Genomic DNA, 25427 nt, shown 5'->3' on the forward strand with positions numbered 1-25427 from the left:
CAGCGAGCTTTTCTTGTTGATCCTGACAAGCGATACCGACCGTTCTACCTCAATAGAAAACTTGTTGTGGTTGTGTGGAACAAATAAGGTTTTCAATGACAACTCAAGTTGAGTGGGATCAGAAACTCAGTCGAGTAGGGTCTTGGAATTCCCGGGTTCGTCCGGCCTAGTACACGGATGATCAGCTCATCGAAAAGCCTGAATTGGTGACAAATTGACGAATGAACAGAGTAATTTGCTGGAACATCCCAACTTTCAGCCAAACGCGAGTGCTCGCCTCGTCGGTTTCGGCTCCGTCCCGTGCATTGGTAACCAGTAGGAGAGACGTCGACGGTTGCAAGGAGATGGCATTGAATTTGAGTTTGTCCCGCAACTTGATCGAAACTGTTTCGTCTAACAAAACTTGTCGATCAGTGCACTCTAAATTGCTAGTCGTCTTGTTCCCGCCGGCAGAGTTCCCTGCAACATGGTAATGCTACCTTCCTGCAACAAACGCTATCCGGCATGAAGCTCCCACGGTCCAATCTCTGAGTGTCCACAACGACGATCCGCGTAACCCTCCACCACGAATAGCCTTTGAAACTGACCGAAATTACCGAGCTATATGAAGCTCATGTCTGCCCAGACCTCTTGCAATGAGGCCAGTTTGTTCGTCTCAATGGTAGATTGGCTGCTTTATTCAGCCATACCGCGCTCGTCTGGTCACAACTTTCGAGATCCGGAAGATCGCACGATGCGCGTCTGGTGTTTATACCGTTGAGATGCGTATGCGCTCGAAGAGTCTACTTGCGCCGCGGCGCCCCGTTCGCTTGGCTGTCTTTCTCGCCGCAGTTTTCGTCACAGTCTTCTTGCTGTTTCCTCCATTCGAGTCTAGACCGATCCTACTATTCCCCAGCACCAGCAGTCAGCCTGAGGAGATCACATTCCGCAAGAGTTCTTTCGACTGGGCGACAGTAGAGCAACACCACCCTGTCACTTCCTTCAAGCCTCTACCCACAGGCAAACCACTGAGCCTTCCTTCAATTCAGCACGAATTCGGCGTAGGCAATCCGCATCCAGAGGCACCGAAGCGACAGAAGGCTGTCCGTGATGTATTCATCCGGAGTTGGAACAGCTACAAGAAGTTTGCCTGGGGTCGGGATGAGTTAGCGCCCGTCAGTGCTGGGGCCAAGGACACATTTGGAGGATGGGCTGCGACACTGGTGGATTCGCTCGACACGCTCTGGATCATGGAGCTCAAGGACGAGTTCCGTGCTGCGGCCAGCGTAGCCGCGAAGTTGGATTGGGCCAATACAACAGCCACCAGCGTGAACATGTTCGAAACCACAATACGACATCTGGGCGGCCTACTTAGTGCGTACGATCTCAGTGGCGAGCCTGCTCTCCTCGATAAAGCGAAAGAACTGGGGGATATGCTTTACATGGGATTCGATACGCCAAACCGCCTGCCAGGCTTTTGGGTCAACTTCGAAGACGCTAGGAATGGAACCCAGCTAGCTGGCACGCACGATCCGTCAGCTTCCCCGGGCTCGTTAGCTATGGAGTTTACCCGTTTATCCCAGCTGACGGGTATTCCGAAATACTTCGACGCCGTGGATCGCATTACGAGGTTCTTGGAAGGCACGCAGTTCAAGTCCAAGCTTCCCGGGATGTGGCCGAAGATGATCAATTTCAGAGAGGAACGAGTCGATACGGATAACAGCTTCACCCTGGGTGCCTTGGCGGATTCACTCTACGAATATCTTCCCAAAATGTTTGCGCTACTCGGCGGCCGAGATCCATCCTACGAAAAGATGTACATTGGGGCTATGGCGATAGTAGAGCAACACATACTTTTCCGGCCTATGGTCCCCGATCGGGATGACATCCTATTCGCTGGCGATGCCTTCATCTATGCTGACCGAATCGAGCACGTATCCGATGGCCAACACCTCGCATGCTTTGCGGGCGGTATGCTTGGTCTTGGGGGCAGACTCTTCTCCGTCGACAGTCACGTTGCTCTCGGTGAGAAGGTCGCACGAGGGTGCGCATGGGCGTACGACGCGTTTCCTTCCGGCGTGATGCCGGAGAACTTCAATCTCATCCCTTGCGAGGCCCGGAAAACCGGCGATTCCCAGAAGGACGACGAATGCCTCTGGGATGAGCCAAGATGGAAGAGCGAGGGGGATCCGAGGCTGAAGAAGGGTTTTCGGAATGCACGCGACCCGAGATATATTCTCCGTCCGGAAGCTATTGAGAGCATATTCCTGTTGTACAGGATGACGGGCCGACAAGATCTCCAAGATATCGCCTGGCGAATGTTTGAGTCGATTCTGAAAGCAACGGAAACAGAGCACGCTCATTCAGCTATAGCTGATGTTACCGTTCCGCCGGATCAGACGAGGAAATTGGACGAGATGGAGGTAAGCATCGGCAAACGTCCCGCGACAGATCTCTGCATTGCTTTCTCTTCATGTTTGAGTGACACGACTTGCTAACTCCTTTCCTCCACAGAGCTTCTGGCTTGCAGAGACTCTCAAGTACTTCTATCTCATTTTCTCGCCACCGGATCTCATTAGCCTGGACGATTACGTTTTCAACACAGAGGCACATCCGTTCAAGATCCCCAAATGAGCAAAATCGCAGAGCACAAAAAGGACTTTGGCGTTTTAGATTCCGTACATACACATTTCGGTTCGGATGGTGATACATGTTATGATAAGTACATTTAGAGGACTCTGCGTGCAAGGAAATGGTTTTGAAATATCTATAAGACTGAAGGATACATAAAGTAAGATATATATACATAATTCAGGCGACTCATCCTGGGCAGTTGATGCAATATGCTTGCAGCTTGATACTTGTGACTTCGCTGAGGCACGTGTCTAGATACCTTAGTAGGTAACCAAGGTATCGAACCATTGAGCAAACAACTCAATTTGGTTGTCCTTGGCAATGGGGAGGGCTTGGAAGCCATCACCAAGTTCCATTACTGTCGCACTGGCATTGCTCGCAGGCGTCCACTGGTACAAGCCATCTCCATTCGGATCGCCAGTCTTGATGAAGTTGACCCAGTAACTGTTCATGACCTTGGCAATCTCGTAGTCCTCGCTAGTCCACGGCGAGTCGGTTCCGTAAAGATTGTTGTGAACGTAGTTGATCTCGCTCATGTGGAACGCGCCCCGAGTCTGCCCAGGTGGGGCGTGATCCCAGATGTAATTGTAGACCGACGACGTAGCATTAGCTTGCCACAACTGCGACCAGAAGAATGTTCCCACTTTCGAGCGGTCAGTCCATTGGGCATTCTCGGCTGCCGAGGCGGTGGCCGAGTCGTTGGCAGGATATGCGGCGAGGAACTTGTCCTGCCAGGTGCTGAATGTCTCGTTCAAGTCAGAGATGTACGTCGCAAGAGTGATGTTGAGGCCGTATTCCGCCCCGCTCTCGTCTTTCGTATTACCCGTCATGACAGGGACATCCTGGGCAATTCCCTTCTCTAGAGTATTGATGTAAGTGTCTGGCATGGCGTAGTAGTCGAGCGTGGCCGTGAAATCGAACTCGGAGTTGAGGAATTCGGTGACAAGATCTTCCATCGGAAGAGCGCGCATGCATGCAATATCAGAGCAGTTCATCGAGGCCATGTATCTGCTCGCCGTCTCCATGTTCACGTCCAGACTCCGGTAGTTTTCGGCCAAGCTAGTGCACAAGGGGTCGTGGGGGTCGCGGACACCAGACTGGATGATGGCACCATGGAGAGGAACGCCGTGTAGAGGGCCGTTAAGCATATGGTAAGTAGCCGCCGAGCCGGCGGACTGACCCATGACTGTGATGTGGTCCGGATCACCACCGAAGCTGGCAATGTTCTCGTGAATCCACTTCAAAGCGGCGAACTGATCTAGCATTCCGTAGTTGCCCGAGCTGTTCGATCCAGCGGTGCTAAGTCTCTCCTGGTTGAGCTCAGGCGTTGCAAGCCAGCCGAAAGATCCGGTACGGTAGTTGTAGTTGACGTATACAACGCCCTTGTCGGCGATGCCTGCTCCATCGAAGAGCGGCATTGCTGCGGTCGAACCGGCCGGATAGCTCCACATGACGACAGGCAACTTGGCATCAGTTGAGTTTGCCGCGCTCCATACGTTTAGGTTCAAGCAGTCTTCGCCGACGGTGTAGGCATCTGTACCGCTGCCCACGGCAGAAGGGCATATACTGCCGAATGACTTGGCGTCGAGAGTTGAGTTCCATGCGACGATGGGTTGAGGAGCCTTGAAGCGATTGCTGCCTGCGGTAGAGGCAGCGAAGGGGATGCCCTTCCAGACGGCGATATCTGCCCAATTATCAAGAGACATGTTTGCCGGAGAGCTATTGAACGCCGGGTAGCCCTGAATCAGTCCATATTTTGTCTGAACGGTAGTATCGTAAAGAGCTGCGCTTGCGGCCTGAGCCAGTGCAGCGCCGATGACGGTTTTTTGCACCATAATTGGTAAGTGGACGAAATAATTCGGCAGGTAAGAAAGAGTGCAAGAGCTAAGAGTAGGGCGGGATTAGGTACATGTAGTGATGAAGCGGAAATCGTGATTCAATATATGTTTCACAGCAGCCAATACGGTTATACATATTCCATTGCAAAGCTTCTACAGCATTTGCGTACATGTATAATGATGGCCACCAAACATGGCTTTTCTTCACGCTTGTAGCCAGGATCGGTGTAGCCGTCTTGCTTCAAAGCTCAAAACATGGCCTATGGGGTGATGGTCCCTAACGGATATAGCGGCTTTACTAGCATTCCATCGACTAACATTATGGCTGAGTCTTGAACGCCTAGGGTTGCATTACGCGGCGACAGTGCTGGCGATCGTCGCCTCCCCAGCTTTCGTAATCCTCGTCTAAGTCGTCGTGGGGCTGGTCCGAGAAAATACCACCAAACTGTTCAATGTGCTCACCACAAAACGACCCATTCGGCCGCAACTACGGGGAATGCGGTGAAAATAAGTAAAGGAGCACCACCGAAACCGAAACCGAAGCTATTTCGAAATGCTGATGTGATTCTTATACCATAGCCATCCTGGAGCAAGTGAGTAAGGTAAATTGGGATTGCGTCGCCCAATGACATCATGTCACGCCTAGTCGGCGTTAGTTGGCAGTGAAGCAGCACAGACATTTGTTCCTAGAGTCCTGGTACAGAATCACACACATGCAAACATTAGCTTTTGTGAGTTCAGGCCTGATCTGATTCCTGATTTCTAGTCCACGGGGTTTCCCATCGACTTGTACGGTTCAACTCTTAATGGAGGTCGTTCGCAAGTGACTGGGATTTGAAGAACTCGTCCTTGCCCGAGTGGGGTAGAAGATGTGAGGACACTGAAATAAGCTCCTAAATCAGTTGATTATGACCATTGTATTCCTAACGCCCGAGCGGTCTATTGTATGGTCGTGTACAAGAAGCAAGTGAAATGCTCTTTGATTGGGTGGTAGACTCCAGCGTGTCTTGGTGCCTATGGTCCTGGTCGTGCAGACACGGGGACTAAGGTAGTGCAGCTAGGGCAGGACATTTGGAAAAGTAAGATCGTATATCTCATTTTGGAGAATTAGTTGTTCTTGAATTTGAATCCTCTCCTCTTACTAGAGTGCTCAAGTCCTCTACAGTGATGTTGGCACTTACACCATCTCTACCCCATGACTATCCTAGGGGATAACGTTGACAATGCTGAGTTTGTGGGTAAGACGGTCCAATGGAATAGATTTCGCCCAGGCAATTGTGCTATTAGAATGGAAAGACAATTTTCTATTTACAACGAGAATTACATATAAGAACGATAGTAACACTGGCAATACATGAAGTAAGTAGGGCAGATAAGGTCTCTAAGTTGTAGTCTAAGGTGGGTGATTTAAGTTTTGGTCCGGTCAAAAAAGCCCCGAAACCTAATTCCTTGTCTGTTGCTATGAGCAACTCAACGTCGTCTAACGGGTAGACAACACAAGAAGACGTCGTTCTCAGTCGGTTTCTCTTTCGGATCATATGTGCATCGTATGCAAGGCAGAAAATCGTTACGTCTAGATGGCCTACTTACTCATGTATCATTCGCGCATACCTTGAGTGCTTGAAGAACCCAGAAGTAACATTTTATCATACGCCTAAAGATATTTCCCCGAACGTCTCTCAGTAATACACATAGCGTTCTGTATGATGGACAATTCAAGACACATGCACATTACACGTACATCAGGCAAAGCAAGAAACACAACTGATACAACTGAAGTCCCAATTGACAGAGCTCTACTATCGGCTGTAAAAGTTGTCCTAAAGATATGGGTGTCCGGTAGTGTGCATCTGCCCGAACTTGTCTCCCTGCTTATCTACAACAAGGAATTGAAATCAGTGTGCATTACTTACCGGTAGCGTTACTAGCGTTAATGAAATAATACGCCAGAATGTAACCGCTATTCATGTTCAATCTAAGGTAATATAAAGTAGGACGCCTTTCTATCTTGTCTTTTGCTTACTGCACAACTTATTGAAGCCACGATTGTTCAAAGTATTCATGCTAACGCTTTCTCTTTACACATTTCCTGTAGAATTGTAACCGAGAGCCAAGACGTGTTTTTCTCAGTGTTGTGCCCGAAAGATCCTTCTCCCGGCCTTTCTAAATGCAACTGGACTCTGGTTAGGACTGATGTTCTATATGTATCTGATCGGGAAGGCATTTAAGGCAACATTGAACGAAGGCTGACATCACTGGTTCGCTATCATGACCACCATCTTCAACCTGCATGGTTGAGTCCTTCCACGATCCATCAAAGAAAAGCAGTCAACATCCAACTATCTCCGCGTCTGCTTATCATGATAATCAGCTCATAAAATAGCAGTGGACGTATCGCTTCCAGAATCCCTAAGAGACCTTCTTCTTTTGATATGTGTCTCCGATGCACGAGCATGAGCTTCACGTAATGGAGGGTGCGGTTTTGCAGAATACGAGCTGAACAGCACAGCGAGACTTACGAAGTTCCGGCATCGTTAAGCTTGGCTCTTCGGAAAAGCGATTTGCCCGCGGGGAGCACGGTCGAGTCAGGAGCGGAGGTGGAGGTATTTATCGCCAAGAGGAAGCCAAGCAGAAGCCAAGAGACAATAAGAAATGAGCTGCAGTATACACGTACCGCGCCCAGAAACTAGCTTGATTTCCACGGACTTGCTGTGCCTCTCGCACCTCAAAAGCCGGGCCAAAGAAGGAAGGTCTGTTGGAGTTTCCAGGCTATTATATGAGGAGAAACACAGCATGGTGTGCTGTTTTCGGAAAGCACTTGTCGCGCGTTTTTCTGATGGTTTGCCGAGCCAAGTTAAGGCACTCAACACGCGTAAAGACTGGTCAGGAGGGGCAAATTGAAGCTTGAGACTGGTTGTAAGTTGAATCTGCTGAAGTGATAAGTCGCAGCCAGTCGGCACACGCATAGTTGCTTTCTCGGCAAAGCTACCTTAATGGCTTTAAGGTACCGAGCTTACCGATCACGCATTGGCAGCTCCCTCTTTGGGTCAACAGCTCACAGTCTTGCAGGTCAAATACAACTCTGGGGCGATAACTCAAAAGTAGCGATCTCCACCAGCGTCCACATAATTCTCCTATCTGTTAACCGAAGTCATCCGACTGCATGATCCGCTCCCCTCATCATTGGTCGACAGGCGCGTTTTTTCCATACATATCAGCCAGCTGATGACTTGACCATGGCCGACGTTCGTTAAGTCCAGAACTGCACCGGAAGCATTGGCAGCACGCGAAGAAGTCGAGGTTTCATCCTTATTCTTCTCCTTCCTTCCTCGAGCTAGTCTCCGGCTTGTGCACTTGGCACACCCTTGGCATCTCATGTTTGGCAATTTCTTATTGGAGGTTGGTACTTGACGTTGATTCTGGGCATCAACGATCACCAGCTTCGGTTGCAGCCTCGATGTAATTCAATTGGCCGCTCGTAACTTGGGTTAGACTACCGAACGCGAAGAGCCCCTGATTTTGCGACTGGTCACGGCAAGTAATCACCAGCGGCGGAATAGCCCGTCCGGGGTCCCGGCTGATGATGTTCTAGTTGACGGAGATTCATCGCGAGGCCTCGTTGCTTCTATCAGTTCTTTAGCTCTAGTGGATTTCCCTGGCGGAGATCGGTATCACTAGAACAAAGTCAAGATGAAATAGCCGACCCAAAAACATAAGCTTAACGTTGCCCATATTGATCAGATTGAGGAATCCCCGATAGTAATAAAGATTTAGGAAGAAGCAACTATATCACCAATGCCTCCTTTGTTCCATGTGGTGTCTACCTTACCTAGGTAGTGTCATGATATCCTCGCACGACCAATGCGGGGTTGTGATCGGCAGGGCTGTCTGGACGTAGACGGTAGATGAGGTCAATGCCATCAGTTCTCTTTCTACTGTGTACTGGACGGTTGCAGAAAGTCTTAACTACCGTCCCTGTTGATATTAGCTATCTTGGCATCGGTTAGGCTTGCCCGTTCCACCTTCCACGCTTTAGTCCCAAGTCCGTCTAGGCAGTCTGGGCGACGTTCTATCTTCCTTTTTCTGCTTAGCTCAGACATGATGGGACTTTGATGCAACTTTATCGACAAGCAGTGTAAGATATACTCAGAAGGAGACCAAAGATGAAGTCGAGGACATCACTATAAAGAGACGCAGCTCGACCTTCAATCTAATATTTCCTTTTTGTCTCACTATCCACAGCTCGATCCTCATCGACAGCCTCTGCTCTTGCTCTTCCGGTTCTTGCAACAATCATGAAGTTCTCCATTGGTGTTTCTCTGCTGGCCACCTTGGCCAGCGCCGTCAACGTTGACATGGCCAAGCGCGACACGTCCCCACTTGACGTCAAGCTTGAGGCCATTGGCAACTCGGGTGTCAAGGCTGCCCTTACCAACACTGGTGACTCTGCCATCAAGCTGTTCAAGACCGGCACGTTCCTTGACAAGGCTCCCGTTGAGAAGGTCGAGGTTTTCGCTGCCGGTTAGTCTTGTGTCTATGATCTAAGGCTGGACCTAGACTGACTCAATACACGATAGGCAACAAGGTCGACTTCGATGGCATCCGCCTTCAGATTGCCACCGCCGGTCTGACCGAGGAAGCTTTCCAGATCGTTGCTGCTGGCGAGACCGTTGAGGTTGAGTTCGATGCTGCCGAGCTCCACGACCTTAGCACCGGCGGCGCCGTCGAGATCGTCACTCAGGGCTCCTTCCTCTACGCCGATGCCGACTCGACCGAGATTGCCGGCGCTGTTCCCTTCAGCAGCAACAGCATCAAGACTGAGGTCAACGGCGAGGAGGCTGCCTCTGTTCGCACCGCCTTCATTGAGAAGCGCACAGCCGTGCAGGCTGACTGCACCGGCACCCGCCGCACTGTCACAGTAAGTCACTTCTCCTTGCTCCGACCGATGCACGGACCAGCTCCGTGCCGAAGTCCACTTCGGGCCCGGATCCGATCCAGACTAACTTGCCGGAAATAGGTCAATGCCATCACCCGCTGCCGCTCTCTTGCCGTTGCCGCATCCTCAGCTGCTGCCTCTGGTCCGGCTGCCCGCATGACTGAGTACTTCAAGTCCTCTACCACTGCCACCCGCAACACTGTTGCTGCCGTCTTTGGCAGAATCGTCTCGGAGTGCGGTAGCACCACTTCTGGTGTCTCTCGCCAGTACTGCAGCGATGTCTACGGCGCCTGCTCCAGCAACGTCATCGCATACACTCTTCCGTCTCAATCCTACATGGTCAACTGTAAGTTTCTTGCTCTGTTCAGACCCGTCTCGGGATTCTCGTCAGTCCACCAAGATCTAACAAGATTCTACCTGTGACAGGCCCCACCTTCTTCACCATGTCTGCGGCCTCTTCAACCTGCCATGCTCAGGACCAACAGACTACGTGAGTCTAGATGTCTCTAGCGAAAAGAATGTGATGCTGACCAACGTAGTATCGTTCACGAGATGACCCATCTGACCCAGATCCGAGGCACCTCTGACTACAACGGATACGGATACAACTTCGTCCGCAGCTTGACAGCTGCTCAGAACCTCAACCACGCCGACACTTACAGTGAGTCTCAATTTTGTGTCCCAATTAAATCTGATCCTCAAGCTTGATTAAATGCTAACGTTGCTCTTTAGCCCTCTTCGCCCAATCCATCTACGCTGGCTGCTAAGTGCCTCGCCTCTCTTAGCGATGAGAAGGATCCTGAAATGCCGACCTCAACCGAGATAGACACAACAGTGAAGATTGGGAGCTTTCTTTGATGAATTCTGGGACTTGTTTCTCGGCCTAGGATGTATGATTTCGTCTGAGGGCAGAGGGCGTTCTTGTCGGTCTTTACTACATGTGTACTTACTTTGGTGTATCATGTGGAGATAAGCGATAATCGAACGATTCAACCATTGACTTTCTTGACCCTGCTTTTGTGATATGTATGCTGACATTGATAAACTATGAAGCAAAGCAGCATTCGAACCACTAGACGGAACGGAATTCCGGACTTGATATTGAGCCAACTTCTTGGCGCTTTAAGAATGACTCGTCTTTCCGACCTCAATCCGGCCCTTGCAAGGAAGCCCCGTGGTGGCTTGATTTCAATTGTTGATTCAGTATTATTGTCTTGGCTTTGGTGAGCAAAAATGCAACCGCATCAATTCCAGGATGAGTGAAGCGAGGCTGCTTTAGGATAAAATATCGTGAGAAATTCCTAGCTTGGCTTATTGGGCAAGGGGATCACGGGATGACCTTGGGATTCGAGTCAGTTTTCAGTACTACTTTAGTCAGTACCGGGAAGAGTGGTTCGTTGGAGGGGCTCGTTGTAAACGGTAGATAGCATAACGGGATTCTCGTGTTGGAGCTTGGAAGAACTGGCTTGTGGCTTGTGCAAGGCTCGGCCAGTTGAGTCCACAAGCAATGGACACCTGACGTGCCATTCAAGTTTCTTACCATGGAGTCACCGGGATTCTAGGAAACCCGAGGTCGGCGAAATAAGTATATAGCCAAATTGTGCACAGCTACAGATTTCAACCCTCGTGAGCCACGATGTCTGATCCTGTCGCAGGTATTGTCGAGCAGCGCCCTTTCAATCGACGACCTATAGGTTGAAGTACCTGACGTCCACAGTGGAACACTCTTTGTAAACTCCACAAGAACCACACTGATCCGGAGTAGAACATTCAAATTTTACTTCATAAATCTCCATGATCAAAATTTTAAGCATAAGAGTTGGAATGAACTCTGTCGTCACGTCACCAGACTACAAGACTCCCTTTCTTTTTTCGGCCGCTTTTGTTTCATCCCTTTTCATCTGGATTGGGGCTGGACATTTTGCTCCTTGCTCGCTTGCATCCGAATTGATTGCGCAACGTGGATTTCTCCCAGGATCCTTGGACAGAAAAAGTAGAGCTCGGGCCTATAAAGAGCTGCGCCAAGAATTAAGATTAATTAAAGTTGTCCTCTCCCGCCGGTCGGATGGGCTTTGCTACCAGGGAGAGGCCTGTCTTTCCCGTGTTTCATGACCCGTCAACATTCGGTTCGAGTTGTCTGAAAGCTGATGACGAGGCCCATGAACGCCACACCGTTGCAACGAGCTGCGGAGGGATGGCCGTGAATGCGAAAAATATTGAGGTTTCCAGTTCTGTTGTCTAGGTTCTTCGACTTGTCCATTCATCATCAGTGATCACAGAAGACCTAGACAGAGCAGTGCTCCGCGAGGAGACTCCAGTATCCATCACTAAGCCCCGGGCTCGTCTCATGCGTCATGCAAGCAAGTACCGACCAAATCGGGCGCCCCCAGATCTTCCGTCACATTGGAATTTCTGCTCCCACTTCATTACCATGTCTTGCGCCAACTCTACTTGATGGCTCGGTAGAATATCAAGTGAGACTCGACGAGTTCACAGTAGAGTGTCAAATGCACGTTTGGAAAACACTACAACCAGTACCAGCAGCTGCAAACACGCGGTCGAGACGTTGGTGCCACGACAGCATGCGACACCAACAAATGAATTAAGCCAAGCTTTTGAAGTATAGATGCGGCGCCTCCTTAGGTTTCGATTGCCGCTGGTCGGGGCCGCCGCGAGCACCAGGCGTTGGTCGAACGTTCAACTTGAAGCGTCGGGGGACTGCCCATGCGGACTCCCGGTAGATGATCCCGACTGCCGCCCAGGTCTGTCAGAATGGCCCAGGCTCAGAATCAGACCCGTGAGCTGTCTCGCTCCCACCAATGCGGTCGTCCACGTTCCTGTTCCGACAACTAATCCAACTACGAGCCCCGTCCCCGATGTGACCGCCGATCCCGCCGAGACTTTGTTATCCACCGCCCCCGTGCGAAATAGATTGATCTGTCATCCATGTGGCCAGTCTCCGGCGCTCCGCCTTTGTGGTCCGTCCAATGTTTTTGCGGCCAACCTCAGTGGCCCGAGCCCACGCGTACGGGGGGACATTCTCCGTTATTCGTTATCGCCAAGACCTCAGCTTTCCTTTTACAGGAGAAAGACTTGTTTGGGCCAGATGGAAGACACTGGAGCTCGGCAGTAAGGGGCTTGGGCGTCTGTCGAGTGACAAAGAAGCCTTCCGCTTCTTGCTGAGCTTCGCGATAGTGATATGGGCGATTCGCGGTGCAAGCCGAGAGCCAGAACTCGGAAGCGAAGCTCCCTGCAAAAGAATACCAAGACTTTGGACATCCTCTGAGACCTCTGCCGCCTGTCTGGGGTCTGATTTGGTATGTTTACTGGGATTATGCTGAACACGGGCTTTCATCGAGTGACATGGAGCTGTGGACTTGTTTGTCCACACCTTCGTTCCCCCTTGACGGGACGTCGGGCCACTGCTCCACGATGTGGGATGCCCGGCATCTGAACTTTTGTCTGGGCAGGAAGGTGTTGGACATGAGTATAAGAAACGCCTTGAATCCAGCTTCTATCTCCTTTCTCTTAACCAAGCTTTCCACTTCGTCCTTCACTTCACCTGCATTGCTCTCCAGCTCCTCCCCTTCTTTGACCCAATTCATTCTTTGCTCTGTGAGCTGTTCATCCGTTCTTTCACCACTTGATCCACCTGTTTTTGACAAACAACCCCCAACAACCATTCAAGATGTACACCAAGGCTTTCCTCACTGCTCTGGTCGGCGCCACTGCCGTCTCTGCCCACGGTTACGTTGAGACCATCACCGCCGGCGGCAAGACCACCGACAACTACAACCCTACCACTGCCCCCTACCAAAACCCTGCCCCTGATGTCCCCGGCTGGGCTGCTCAACAGCAGGATCTCGGCTTCGTTGCCCCCGACGCTGCTGGTCAGGCCGACATCATCTGCCACAAGTCCGCCACTCCCGGAAAGACCAGCGTCACGGTCGCCGCCGGAGAGACGGTCACCGTCAAGTGGAACACCTGGCCCGAGTCTCACAAGGGTCCTCTCATCGACTATCTCGCCAAGTGCTCCGGAGACTGCTCCAGCGCCACCAAGGCCGACCTCAAGTTCTTCAAGATCGCCGAGAAGGGTCTGACCGGCAGCAGCTGGGCTGCCGACGAGCTCATCAGCAACGGCCTCAAGTGGGATATCGCCATCCCCAGCGACATCGCCCCCGGCAACTACGTTCTCCGTCACGAGATCATTGCCCTCCACAGCGCTGGCCAGGCCAACGGCGCCCAGTTCTACCCCCAGTGCATCAACCTCAAGATCACTGGCAGCGGTTCCGCCACCCCCTCCGGCACGGCTGGTACTAGCCTGTACACTGCCAACGACAAGGGTGTTCTCTTTGACATCTACAGCGGTGCTACCAGCTACCCTATTCCTGGACCTGCTCTGTACAGCTCCAAGAAGCGCCGCAACCACGCCCGCGACCTCTTCCTCGTTGACTAAATGGTTCCATGTTGTGTGGAAATCATGGTATGAAAGACTCCAATGTAAACATCACAGCAAAGACAGACGGCAGGCCTGTCATGTTGATCAAGGGGAAGTCGAGCATTTCGGAGAGAATGTTTCATAGTCCGCCAATGACCTGCACTTCCATGGTTGTTCGGACAGTTTTGTTTCTTATTCACTGTACATCAGTTAGCCTCGACGATCGTCCCTCGGCACTTTGATCGAGGGGATGAGCTTCGGCTGGAGGCAACCCGTTAAACAAAGCATCGTCAGTGTATATACCCGTCTTTGGACGCATGAATAGATATGCTCTTAGGCACCACCTGAAATTCTCTCCCTCTCTCTGTGAAACTTTCGCGCGGCTCTAACATCCACGGCATTCCGGTACTTGTGATTTTGGCGGCTTGGCACGACACGGCAGAGAAATTTGGCGGAGTTTCCATCGCGACCCCTGATATATGGCGGCACACGTCCTATCAATTTTCATGAAACCTGGAAAAAACAACTTGGTGTGCATGCGTCGCATTCAATGCTGCACCAAACAACCTCATCCCAGTTTCCCACGTTGGAATCCACTATCCACCGTTCAATACAGATCTTGTTATTGGGGAGCAAGTGCCGCCAAAAGGCTTGGCATGCTGATCCAATCCGGCTTATGAAGCGCCTGCAAGTCATGAACTCTATCCAGGATCTGCTGGACCGCGGAACAACTGCCACGCGGAAGGTGAAGGCACAGGGCACGCTGAGCAACCTGCGGCATGCAAGTTGATGCGAGAGTTTCGGACCGGCAGGAAGCGAAAGTTTGAATGCTGAAATCCATGGGAAAGAGATGCTCATTTGCCATGAACGTCATATTTTCATCGAATGTCTCTTCGATGTTTTAATCTTCAAGTCTATCGAGGGCAAAATGTCAAATCAAGACCAGGCTCGATTTTCGTCGCAATGGTGTATATGAGTTTGATTATGACCTGCCGTAATTGACGGTGCACTGTCATTTTTGCCACAAATCCCAGGTGAATGAATTCTGGTTGTAAAATTGAACCGCCTAACTACCAAGAGCCATGCATTCACTATGAAGCAAAGGTGCGAGAGTATTCGCGCGATGCAACTCTCTACTTATGCTATACTCGGGCGAATCGAAACAAGACTGAATGCCTTCAGTTTCTCTATTTGACCAAATTCATACATGCCTTCTTATCAAAGTGATGGCCACTCGATCGAACCCGAAGCGGTTTACTACAAAGCCTTCTCTCACAAACTACCACGTGGTCATCCAAGCTGACACAATGGCAAAGAGAGAAGTCTCGGACTATTGTAGCTGATTTAGAGTGCACATCATATCCCTAAGCCGCACAGACTGCGCCTCCCCGAGCCTTATCAAAATTTTGAGGGCTTTGCGTTGTCCAATCCAGAGAGACCAACGGGGACTCGAAGTTCCGCCGAGGTGGTCATTCATTCCGTCAAATTGGTGATGTATGGGTAATGCTGACTGCATACGAGGTAGCCATATTGGGGGCCATCATGTCTGTTCCCGAAGAACACCCCTGCCTTGGGCTGAGTGCCTTTTGTGTGATTGGTGATGTTACCCTTGTCCATTAGGCAGACACTTTCTGTCTGCCGATACGACAGCCTGATTGATTTCGTTGATATGGCGATCTCGAGTAACCGCTGTTCGTGCCTTGGCCTGTATTACAAGGCTTTGAGCCTCCATTCCCTCTGTGGAACATTAGAGACAGCCTTCAAAACGCGGGGCGTCTTGGAGACTTTCTTACACAGCGGTGAGATTACTAGTAGACACAAGAATGAAAACTTCAATCTCCTGTATCACCCATCAAAACCTCAGGGTAAATTACTATCGTGAGTCCATCTACTCGTTTGAGCTGCTACAGGAGTCTCATATTTACCAGTGTTTCGCATCAATGATTTATTTACAATCTATTTGTTAAGCAGCTGACGACAACCTGACTCTAAGTCTTATCGTGGGGGCCTTGAAGGCACCGGAACTTGTCTTGGCTATATTTAACTAGTGGCTTGACATCAGGCTGCGTCTGCAGGGTGAGTGCATCCACTCTCGACTAGTATGGTCTGAGGGGGTGGTCATCTCAATTCTGATCGACGGGTCCGTCAGTAGCAGCTGGGTATGATTTATTGACTTCTTGCATATTTATGACTAGCAGCCGTGATCCCAATCCAAACTTCCTTGTCTGGTTTTCTCATCTCTCTCGTCTCTGTTTTCGGTATCAAGACGTGGTGGCCTTGACCGCGTCTAAAACTTGTCGACGCCGAGTACTTTCCTCCTTCAGATGCGATGGATCCAATCCAGCAAGATTCTGAGCGGCATCAACGCCAGAGCATGTCGCAAAGGGCATGGAGTCGAGGAGTTCCGCTCGATAACCAGCGCTCCCCGGATCTTCTAATCAGTCCCCCACTAGAACACTATGAGATGTCCCCTCGACCAATCTCTACGTTGTCGCGACTGACTGACGAAGAGATATCGTGGGACAGGCCACTACTATCTAGTCGAACCAAGAGCGTTGACGAAGAAACTCAACGCTCAAGCGACAGGCGAACGAGTGACTGGTCATATGCAAAAGTTACGGAAGATCCTCGAGACCAATATGAAGGGGACCTCGGACCTGCACAGCACCGAGGCAAACAGAATTCTAGGTCTACTTTACCCGGTATGGAAGGTTCAAAGGTCTCGAAACCCATCACTCGAACTGAATGGTCACGCTACTTCAACGGATGGATTGTTCACCTCCCTGCTATACTGGTGACGACAGCCGTTCTACTCATTGGTTCAATACAATTCTACTGGTATCCGGAGATCGGTCCGCTTGTCAGCGGCTATCGACTAGACACCGATATCATCAGCAATATTCTCCAGTTTGTAGCTAAACTGCACGAGCTTCTGATCGTGGCATCATTGTCTTCGATTGCTCTTGCGATGTATCGGAGACGTCTCGTCACAACTGGTGTACGATTGGGCTTTCTCACTGGAGGCTATCGAGTTGGAGATCTCAACTACCTTCGAACTTCGTCGTTCCGTCACCAAGGTCTCAACAGGTCCAAGCCCTGGGAAATGCTACTACCCGGGTTCCTTGTCTTCGCAACCATACTTTCGACAATTGTTGGACCAGCATCTGCGGTCCTCCTCCTACCCAGCTTGGGTTGGTACGAATTTGATACAAGCTCAGCGTTCAGCAAAATCGAGCCGCCCTTGTTGTACTGGTGGAATCGGAAGGCCATATGGTTCAGAGCCCCTTTCAGCGATTACACGGAGTGCCAAGGACCTGCGGGGGTCTACCGAGATTATTGTCCAGCTGGCGGGTTCCCTGTGATCTCGAGCTGGGTACGGGACTACGCAGCCACCGACTTGACCAACAATCTCACATTTTATTCCACGTCGTCAGATATTAGGCGCCATTTAGTGTTCACGCAAGCCGACGACAAGCCTAACACACCTTCGACCACGCTTACCACCACGCCATCGCACTTCCTCATGACCAGCATCGGTCTCTTCCAGCAATTCATTCACAGCTCCGATGTTGGTGCCCTATCCCGCGAACCTCGCTACCGGCTTACAGCCAAAGGAGGCGCCAATGTCAACTCACCGACAGGAGAGGGATCGGGGTTCTACCAACCATTTGTACAGTCCAGGTGTACAATACACGATAAAGGTTACTTGGCGGATACTCCTGGATCTGTCAGCTTTCCAACGAAATCTCTCAACTGCTTCGATGATGCCGATTGTCTTCAATCCCAACGAAAACCTAGGGAATTCAACGAATCAAAATGGCTGAACAATGCGAACCTCGACAATATCTCGGCCTCGAGCACATTCTTTCTAGACAAAGAAAACTCAACTGTTGTGTACCTGAATGGAATGATACCCGACTCAACGTCTGGGGAATCGAGAAACTTGGTTTACATTTGTAGCTTGTACGCAAGTTGGGCGCCGTCTAACTTCTCAATGGATCCAAGCGTCAGTGACAGTCTTCAGTCAACATTTAGTAACGACAAAAGCATGCGAGACATGTACTACGGCAAGAGTCAAGACGACATCCGAGTAATAAGATTCTGGTCGAATTGGTTCAAATTCCTCAACCCACACTGGAATATCACAAATACGACCACCACCTCGGGGGTTAATCAGATCATCCTCAACTTCTCTTCGAAGGTGAAGATGAATGGGAAAACTGTGAACGTTGTGGCTCCAGTCGATGGTGCGAACAATACAGCATCAGAAATATTTCTGGCCAAAGTCTTTGGAGTTTACCTCGCCGAGGGTCTGGCACGGAACAGTCAAGAACAGAGAACCCGGATCAAGCTCAATAGCACTGACACCGAGCTAACTTACCTTGACTTGAACGAGCAACACGGCTACCTCGGAGGTGTTCATAAAATCACTCCCTTCAACAACACTCATCTTCAGGATGAGTGGAGAGACAGCACAACCCAGCGCAACACAACTTTTGCAGCATTCACTGAGGTGCTGAACACGGCTTTACCAATCAACTTTACTGCGCAGCGCTACGGATACGGATCAGGACAAGGTCGCAAAACGTTGGAATTTGCCCAGGTGATGATGCTCATTTATCTCGGCATCATCGCCGTCTATGCCGCAACAGTGGCAACTGGGTACGTACTGGAGCTCTTCAAGGTCAAGTCTGGTGGAGAGCGCATCCGTGTCCTGAGCGTGATACCATGGTCAGATTTACAAGACTTGATCATACTCGCACTGAAGACGCCGCCTCCGTCTGATGAGGATTTGGCAGATGCTGGAGCTGGTGTCACTTCTGACAAAGTGTGGGAGAAGGTTGTGAGAGCGGAGTCTGACGATAAACGCAATATTCAACTAGCTTTCCAGGAGACAACACATACGAGAAAGCTAGATGTGAGTCGGAAGGAGCGGTATTATTAAGGGTTATCTCTGTTGGTCTTTTTGATTATACTTCCCATAATGTTTTGGTGTTATTTGGCGCTCAAAGCCGAGTTTCCCTTGTACATCATTCTAGATACTTTTGTCACACATCTTATTGTTCTATGCACACAAGATTCAAAGCCTCAGGAATTGTCTTACGTATCCAAGCTCGAGGGCTCACAATGCCAACACGAATCGTTGAAGTAACTTCGTTCCGTCATCGTGCCGACTTTGAGTTTTCACATCAGAGTAAGACCCAGCTGGAAAGACCCGAAATCCAGCGAAGCTAACTCTGCGCAACAGCATTCCAACAAACCACCCGCCAAGATGTGACCGGCTTACCAAGCTGCGTTTCCCTTGCCGGGGCAAGAGCCAAACTCTAACTCTAAAGGCCCTTCTATCAGGTTCATGATACCTTAAAGTAGATATGTACAATACCCGCGTTCTGGTGTTCGGTTGAGCCGTGACGCGGCCGGCGGCAGTTCCGGCGAACGAGGGCAGAAGAATGACCGACAAATATCTGCCCAGAGGGCATAGTCATGAATACTGGAACCCTATCAGTTTATCAGCGCCTGACGTGCTTACCATGGAGTCGGGCGTGCTAGCTCACCTTTTAACTTTGGGGGACTTAATCTAGATAGTGGGAACCATCGCTGGGGCCGTCCCGATGATTAGGATCGTCTGCGTTAGCTTCCTTTTTTAGCTCTCGTCGGTTGACTCGGTATAATGCAAGAGAATAGTGTTCTAGATACGCTTTGACGAGCTGTTGAGTCATGTATTTCCATTTGTGTGTGGGCTTAACGCTGACATTTCGAAGGAGTTGATTGAGAGTGTGTAAATTGCCAAGAACGGACGGATGAAGTTTCTATGAAGCTGTCCTGAACTTTGGTAGCAGCGTTGCACTGAATCGGCACTCTGATATTCTGCCCGTCAACAATCTTTCCAGCTCCCCGGAATGGCGTGATGTCCATCTAAAAGTCCCATATTTTCACTGAATTTCCCCGCCGTTGAACGAGTGCGACTGCGAACTGCTGATCGGCCGAATCCACGTATCGTCGGATCAATTGAATTGCAACAGTGGGCCATTTTGAGTGTAAATAGGAACTATTATATGGGAAGTCCGGAGGTTGTATGGAGTTTACATCTATTTACTCAGAAGCCAACCTAGCTATCTTTAGACCGAAGCTTTTGAGACCAATGGCAAAGATAAAGTGTCTTCATGAAGGTAGCGCCGGGAGGATCCTTGTGCCAGAGCAGTAGCTTGAGTTCGGGACAAGGGAGACGCGTAGTTAGACCTATGTCCTTGTGACCGAGGCTTCCAAAGCCATTGGTTGGCAGTTGGCAACTCCGAGAACCCGCACTATGATGAATTGCAAAGAAAACATTTACCAGGTGTATGCATGTCCTATCACTGAGAGCTCGAGAGCTTTGACTTCTAGTTTTGCACTAAGGTACTAGTGAGAGAATCTGGAAAACCGAGGCAATTGGCCAAGCATTGTAAACCAAGTCCTTTGACCAAACAAGGAATCAATCATTTCGCTCGCCCCGAGAAACTCTCAATTGACATGTGCATCCTCCGGTATTTTCGAAGTTCTTACCCGTGGTCCATTGAAGCTCTTGTGGTTGGCGCCTGATATGCCATGTAATTCTCCACGGACATGACGTGCAACGGTGCAACACCACACTTTTGCTCAACACAGGGTCTTGAAACCGGCCTGAATACTGTCCATCGGGAAGGTGGGAGTAGCATATCGTATCTCTATCCAATTCCAGTCGTTCCATCTTCGTCCGAAGACAAACCCATCAGATGTCGTTCGTCCAAGTCATTTTGACACTCTGTCCGCGTGGAGGCAGCGTGGACAGCGCGGGCACGGATCGCTTGCACCTGTCGCAAGTTCAAGCCAAGCCCTGCCACACATCCCCCTTTGAACGACCAACACCCTTGCTGGCGATGAGGAACATAAGGCGTATCACATATTGAACGCCGCGCGCACGCGATGTTCTAACAAGCTTATACAGACGATCAAACATGGGAGGCCACGGAATTGGTTTTTGGGGTGGCTATGATGTGCAACATCTTATGACAATCTTCGGGGGAAAAGGCTTGAGCACTCTCTTAATCGCCGCGCGTTATTACTCGTGTTTCCTTGTCTCGTGTTTTGTGCCTAGCCACGAGAAGTCACCGTTGAGAAGATTGTTGTGTGACTTGCACCAGTCGGACGGCATCGTGGACCCGGGCCATTTGTCAATCACAGCACGCTGCATATGACGGGTTTCCAGAGTTCCGGTGCTTGTTGTTGTGGATTCGCATATCGTTCAACTGCCGTAGATTCACTACTACTTACGTTACTCTCAACTCAGATGAGCATAACGCCGATCAGCACTCCGGATTCTCTAGGTACCTACGTATTCTCGGTATGATCCCCTTGCCCGACGCGAGACAAATGCACGTCAGTCACGCTAAAGTACCCCGTCAATCGCCCAGAGGTTTCTTCATCGCAATTGAAGGTTTGGCTAATTGATGGGCCCAAAGATCGCTAGAGACGAACATGTTCTCAATTGTGACCTTGTGGCTTGACCCCTTTCCCTCCAACGGTCGCATGCACTGAACTTGGAGTTTCGGTGTGGTTGCATGTGCCTAATTGACAAGACAGCTGCCACACTAACTCTTTTGAGTGACTGCAGCATCGGAGGATTTTGATGTCATAGCCATTTCCGTCAGAGAACAACAGGTCGTAACCCTGAAGAACGCAAAGTGCTCAACTGGGGTGCAGCATGTCACTTTTTTGACAAGTTTGCGTCACGGCCAGGTTCCCAGGTTCACCGTTCCAGAGATCGCCCCCGGACCGTTGTTTCAATGTTATGCTCAGCCTCGGTCTAGGGGAGGGGTGGTGAGCAAAAAGGGGCCAAATGACGAGAGAGGCGATCACACTGAATGGGGCAACCAAAAAGGAACGAGGTGTTTCCAGCAAGATATGTAACTTGTTCTTGTTGATGATGATGATGATGAACTATGTACTTGATTGGGATAACTTGATGCCCAATCGTTAAAAGTATACACACAATTTCCGCTGCCAATCCAAATAACGCGAGTAATATACAAGGGCTTATTTTCGCCGGATTCGCGCTCCCCCACATCCCAAGGACCCTCCCCTCCGTGAACTCCAGTTTTTCCCCTTCAGGATGTTCCCTGAGGAAAGCTTCATATCCCAGCGACGTGAGTTGTCATGAGTTGAGACCGCGCCGGTCTTGATGATCGTCGTGGTGCATGAGTGAGTGAGAAAGAGTCGTGTCGTGTTGCGCAACAAAAGAGGTATGGTAGCTAGCTGTCGAACTTCGGGTCGAGGGATCTTGATTTGAACCCGGGACCCCAATTGAAACCACCGCATGGACGAAACATCCAGTATGTCGGGTTTGCTGACGGGGAGAAGTGGAGGTTATGAGGTGGGTTGGGCGTGATGAAGGACCTCTTTTGTTGCTCGGTGCGCTCATTCTCTATGTTCTCATGATTCTCGAAGCTGTCTGGTGTCTCTCTGCCGAGGTGAGGAGTCCAGTTACATCTACCGGATGGGGTTGAGTTCTCGGTCTGCTACTGCCTCCTTTTTTGTGAAATAATCTTGACATCGTTTCTTTCTTTTCGTTCCTAATCATGGCTAAGGAAACCTGCGAGGTGGTGGCGGCGATAACCCTTGCTGAACATGCCCTTGCTCAACATCCAAATGGGAGATGTTGTGAGGGTCGTGCTCGAAATCCAAGCTCTTGCCGGAGTGAGATCCGTTGAGATCTGCACTCTCGTTTCCTGATAGCGGCCACATGTCGGGCAGCGGTGCGGTGGGCGGGCGCGGCTTAAAGTCGGTCTCGGACGGCGATGTCGTCGAGTCGGACGAGCGGGCGGGATCCTGCTTCCAGTACGGTGAGTCGTCGGCGGGCTCCTCGGGGATCTCGCGGAGCGCGATCCGCTCGTTTCCCTGCTTGTCGTTTTGCATTACGCCCGTAGATATCCGCTTGCCACTGCTGAGCTTGCTTCCGAAGGTCGTGCTCTGGCCTCCGGCGGTAGACTCCAGTCTCTTGGAGGTCAAGGACGTGTGGATTTCCCTGAGAATTGGGCGCAGAATGGGGATGCACTGCACGATGATGGTGCCGGTAATTTCCGACGAGTACCTGGTGCAATCTTAGCGAACGCGTCCTTGAGTGGAGATGGCACGGAACTCGGCTCCTCAGAATACTACTCACCAGACTTGGGACAGGCCATTGCGCCCTGTAATCAGATCGTATTAGCGATTCATGTGAGATTTCATCAAGATTGGGTTGCTTGGCTTACAGATATACCACTGATCACGACCGTTGCCCTCATCTTTCCAGCTGACTCTGATGGCGGCAACAATAGCGACACTGAGTAAGAGTTAGCATATTGCCAAAAACCGTCAAAATCATGGAATTGATTGAAACTCACATCATTCCCAAACTCATCGTGATACATAGGCCAACCTTCTCAGCGCGTCTCATTTCCAGCGATCGGGTGATCAACCAGGGGAAGCACGCAAAGACGAAGTCCATGATGATGTTGTAAACTGCACACTCGAGTCAGCCCAGACCTTACGATGAGAAAGCATTCAGACTTAAACTGCCTGCCATCACTTGAAACTCACCGTTTCCGCCCTCCTTGAAGTCGTCGCGGAATTTCTTTTCGAGGCAGAAATTCAGTCGGTAGTCGCCGTCGTAACTCTTGCTACCGCAAACTTTTCCCCACTGAACAACAACCTTGGCGATCATGTACACGTTCATCGTGACGATACAGAAATAAAGAATCCATCGCTGCCATTGGTTGCTCATTCGGATGAGTGTGACGCCGAAAGCTGACTTGGTCCATGCTTGTCCGATGAGAGTGCCGCAAGATGAGATATTGATGAGGATGTGCATGCGGTCATCCCATTGTTCTGACGAGTCCTTGAGTACATAGCCGGTCGCGAATTCGTAAACAATCAAAATGTTGTTGGCCAGCAAAAGGGTCTAGTCGGGTTGGTTAGTCACACTACATCAACTAACCTGACAGGCCAACATATCCAAAGGGGAGACCAGATGTGCTTTGAAGACATTGCAAATAATAAAATCGTGTGCACGCGGTGCTAGGTGATGTTGGTTGAGGGGGGTGCAACTCACCCAAGATATCACAAGAATATAATCATCGTACCACAGTCCGTGTCGTCTTGTGATCTTACACCAAAGGCGCAGTGCGAGGAAAACGGTCGCACCAGCAAATAAACTCCACAACCCAGCGTTCAATTCGACAAAAGGGTTAACAAAAGCATGTACGGGTCCATCGTTTGTTGCTCGTGAGTAGAAGTCCATCGTTACATTCTCGGCCGGGCTGTAAAGCCTCAAACCTCTGAGTCGTGGTTTGAAGAGGCCGTTCGTAGTCTCGATGGGAAGCGGTGGTGTTCGGACGTCGGGCGGGCTGCGGCGGGCGGCGTGCGAGAAGGCGAACACTCACACGGCACGGAACAGGTCCTAGATGGAAGGGCGAGAGGCGAGGATGAAGTAGAAACAAAAAGGCGAACCAAATGAAGGCAAAAGCGACCAGGCGCGGGAACGGGAAAGTCAAAAAGGTAAAAAGAGTGTGTGTGACTGACTGGGCCTAATCAAAAAAGAGTCAGCTTGCAGGAAAAGAGAGATGAGGAGAAAGTGGGAGGGCGGCGCAGGATCAGGGACGGGCAATATCCAGGCATAAGCAGAGGCTGCAGAAGAGGCACACACACCAGAGAGTGAACACACACACACAAACACTCAATCCACGGTCCACCAACAGGGAAGGGGAATGTAGAGTCGACAGGAAAGGATGGGAAGGGGAATCGTGCGTCCAGCCAGGCTTTGCCCAGTTTGTCCTTGCACCAACATGCGAGATTCTAGACTTGGCGGACCCCGCGAAGGCGGCGACTCCTGGAAATATATGAACAGCCGGGGTTGCAGACGTTAGTGCGCAGCTTCTGCTCCACCAACACGCACAAGTATCATGGGCTGATTGGCCGTATATATGAGGTGTTTCCTGGTTTAATGTACACGGCTGTGCGAGATCACGGCCAAAAGATGCAAAAATATACTTTGCGCAGTCGGGTGGTTTTCTCGCAGGGGGTTTCCCTCGAGTCTTCCTGCAGTCCGCTCAATGGGCTGAACCACACACACACATGCACCCGCATCCATCCTGTATTCCCTTCGGAGGGTGAGGAGCCAGACGGGCAGGTGAAGCGTCGCCATCCCGTGGATGCATACTGCGCAGCTGGGGAGTTGGAAGAGGCGGCTCGCCAGCCCTGATGGTGGAGAGGAAGACCGAGATCAGCGACGATACTGGCAGATTGTACGAAATGGAAGACGGATAGAGGCAGCGGTGCAACTGAGTGAAACCGCGCTGTTACAGGGAGAGAGGGTATTCAACAGAGTTCACTCCGGCCGTTCTCAGGTTGGTATCCATGACTAGCATCGCCTACGACATCACCGAGTCAAGATGTCCGCCGTATCGGGAGCAGGAGATGATGGGCTGTGCAAAGGGGGTTCTGAGTGTTGTAAGTGTTTCTGCGATGTCCAAGCCTGGCGATACACCTGGAGTTGATCTGCTAGCTCCCTCCTCCTCCCTTCTAGAATGTAAACGGTTAGGGTTGGACC

General features: G+C 50.6%; 6 protein-coding genes across 6 annotated transcripts; 3 read left to right on the forward strand and 3 right to left on the reverse strand.

The window, feature by feature from the left end:
- Positions 1–767: 767 nt before the first annotated feature.
- Positions 768–2613, forward strand: HER10_EVM0001482 (glycosyl hydrolase family 47; the record flags this gene model as incomplete). Its single annotated transcript, XM_035471227.1, has 2 exons — positions 768–2402; positions 2494–2613. 2 exons carry the CDS (start codon positions 768–770, stop codon positions 2611–2613), a joined length of 1755 nt encoding a protein of 584 aa, XP_035328879.1.
- Positions 2614–2873: 260 nt separating this feature from the next.
- HER10_EVM0004413 (uncharacterized protein) lies at positions 2874–4448 on the reverse strand (the record flags this gene model as incomplete). Its single annotated transcript, XM_035474061.1, has 1 exon — positions 2874–4448. The coding sequence occupies one exon, from the start codon at positions 4446–4448 to the stop codon at positions 2874–2876; it is 1575 nt and encodes a 524-aa protein (XP_035329212.1).
- A 4298-nt stretch (positions 4449–8746) lies between these two features.
- On the forward strand, positions 8747–10154 carry HER10_EVM0007530 (deuterolysin metalloprotease; the record flags this gene model as incomplete). Its single annotated transcript, XM_035477084.1, has 6 exons — positions 8747–8972; positions 9029–9369; positions 9469–9560; positions 9609–9710; positions 9927–10048; positions 10120–10154. 6 exons carry the CDS (start codon positions 8747–8749, stop codon positions 10152–10154), a joined length of 918 nt encoding a protein of 305 aa, XP_035329618.1.
- Positions 10155–13075: 2921 nt separating this feature from the next.
- HER10_EVM0007869 (glycosyl hydrolase family 61) lies at positions 13076–13843 on the forward strand (the record flags this gene model as incomplete). The annotated part of the gene is made up of 1 exon (XM_035477410.1): positions 13076–13843. One exon carries the CDS (start codon positions 13076–13078, stop codon positions 13841–13843), a length of 768 nt encoding a protein of 255 aa, XP_035329660.1.
- Positions 13844–16894: 3051 nt separating this feature from the next.
- Positions 16895–17095, reverse strand: HER10_EVM0001101 (uncharacterized protein; the record flags this gene model as incomplete). The annotated part of the gene is made up of 1 exon (XM_035470861.1): positions 16895–17095. The coding sequence occupies one exon, from the start codon at positions 17093–17095 to the stop codon at positions 16895–16897; it is 201 nt and encodes a 66-aa protein (XP_035328840.1).
- A 4899-nt stretch (positions 17096–21994) lies between these two features.
- On the reverse strand, positions 21995–24652 carry HER10_EVM0009268 (uncharacterized protein). The gene is made up of 6 exons (XM_035478759.1): positions 23931–24652; positions 23420–23780; positions 23224–23341; positions 23092–23162; positions 23004–23028; positions 21995–22931 (listed from the first exon to the last, which is right to left on the reverse strand). The coding sequence occupies exons 1-6, from the start codon at positions 24117–24119 to the stop codon at positions 22424–22426; spliced, it is 1272 nt and encodes a 423-aa protein (XP_035329834.1). The 5' UTR covers positions 24120–24652; the 3' UTR covers positions 21995–22423.
- Positions 24653–25427: the final 775 nt, after the last annotated feature.

Source organism: Colletotrichum scovillei (assembly GCF_011075155.1).
Source record: "Colletotrichum scovillei strain TJNH1 chromosome Unknown Contig00009, whole genome shotgun sequence".
NCBI classification, from domain to species: domain Eukaryota; kingdom Fungi; phylum Ascomycota; class Sordariomycetes; order Glomerellales; family Glomerellaceae; genus Colletotrichum; species Colletotrichum scovillei.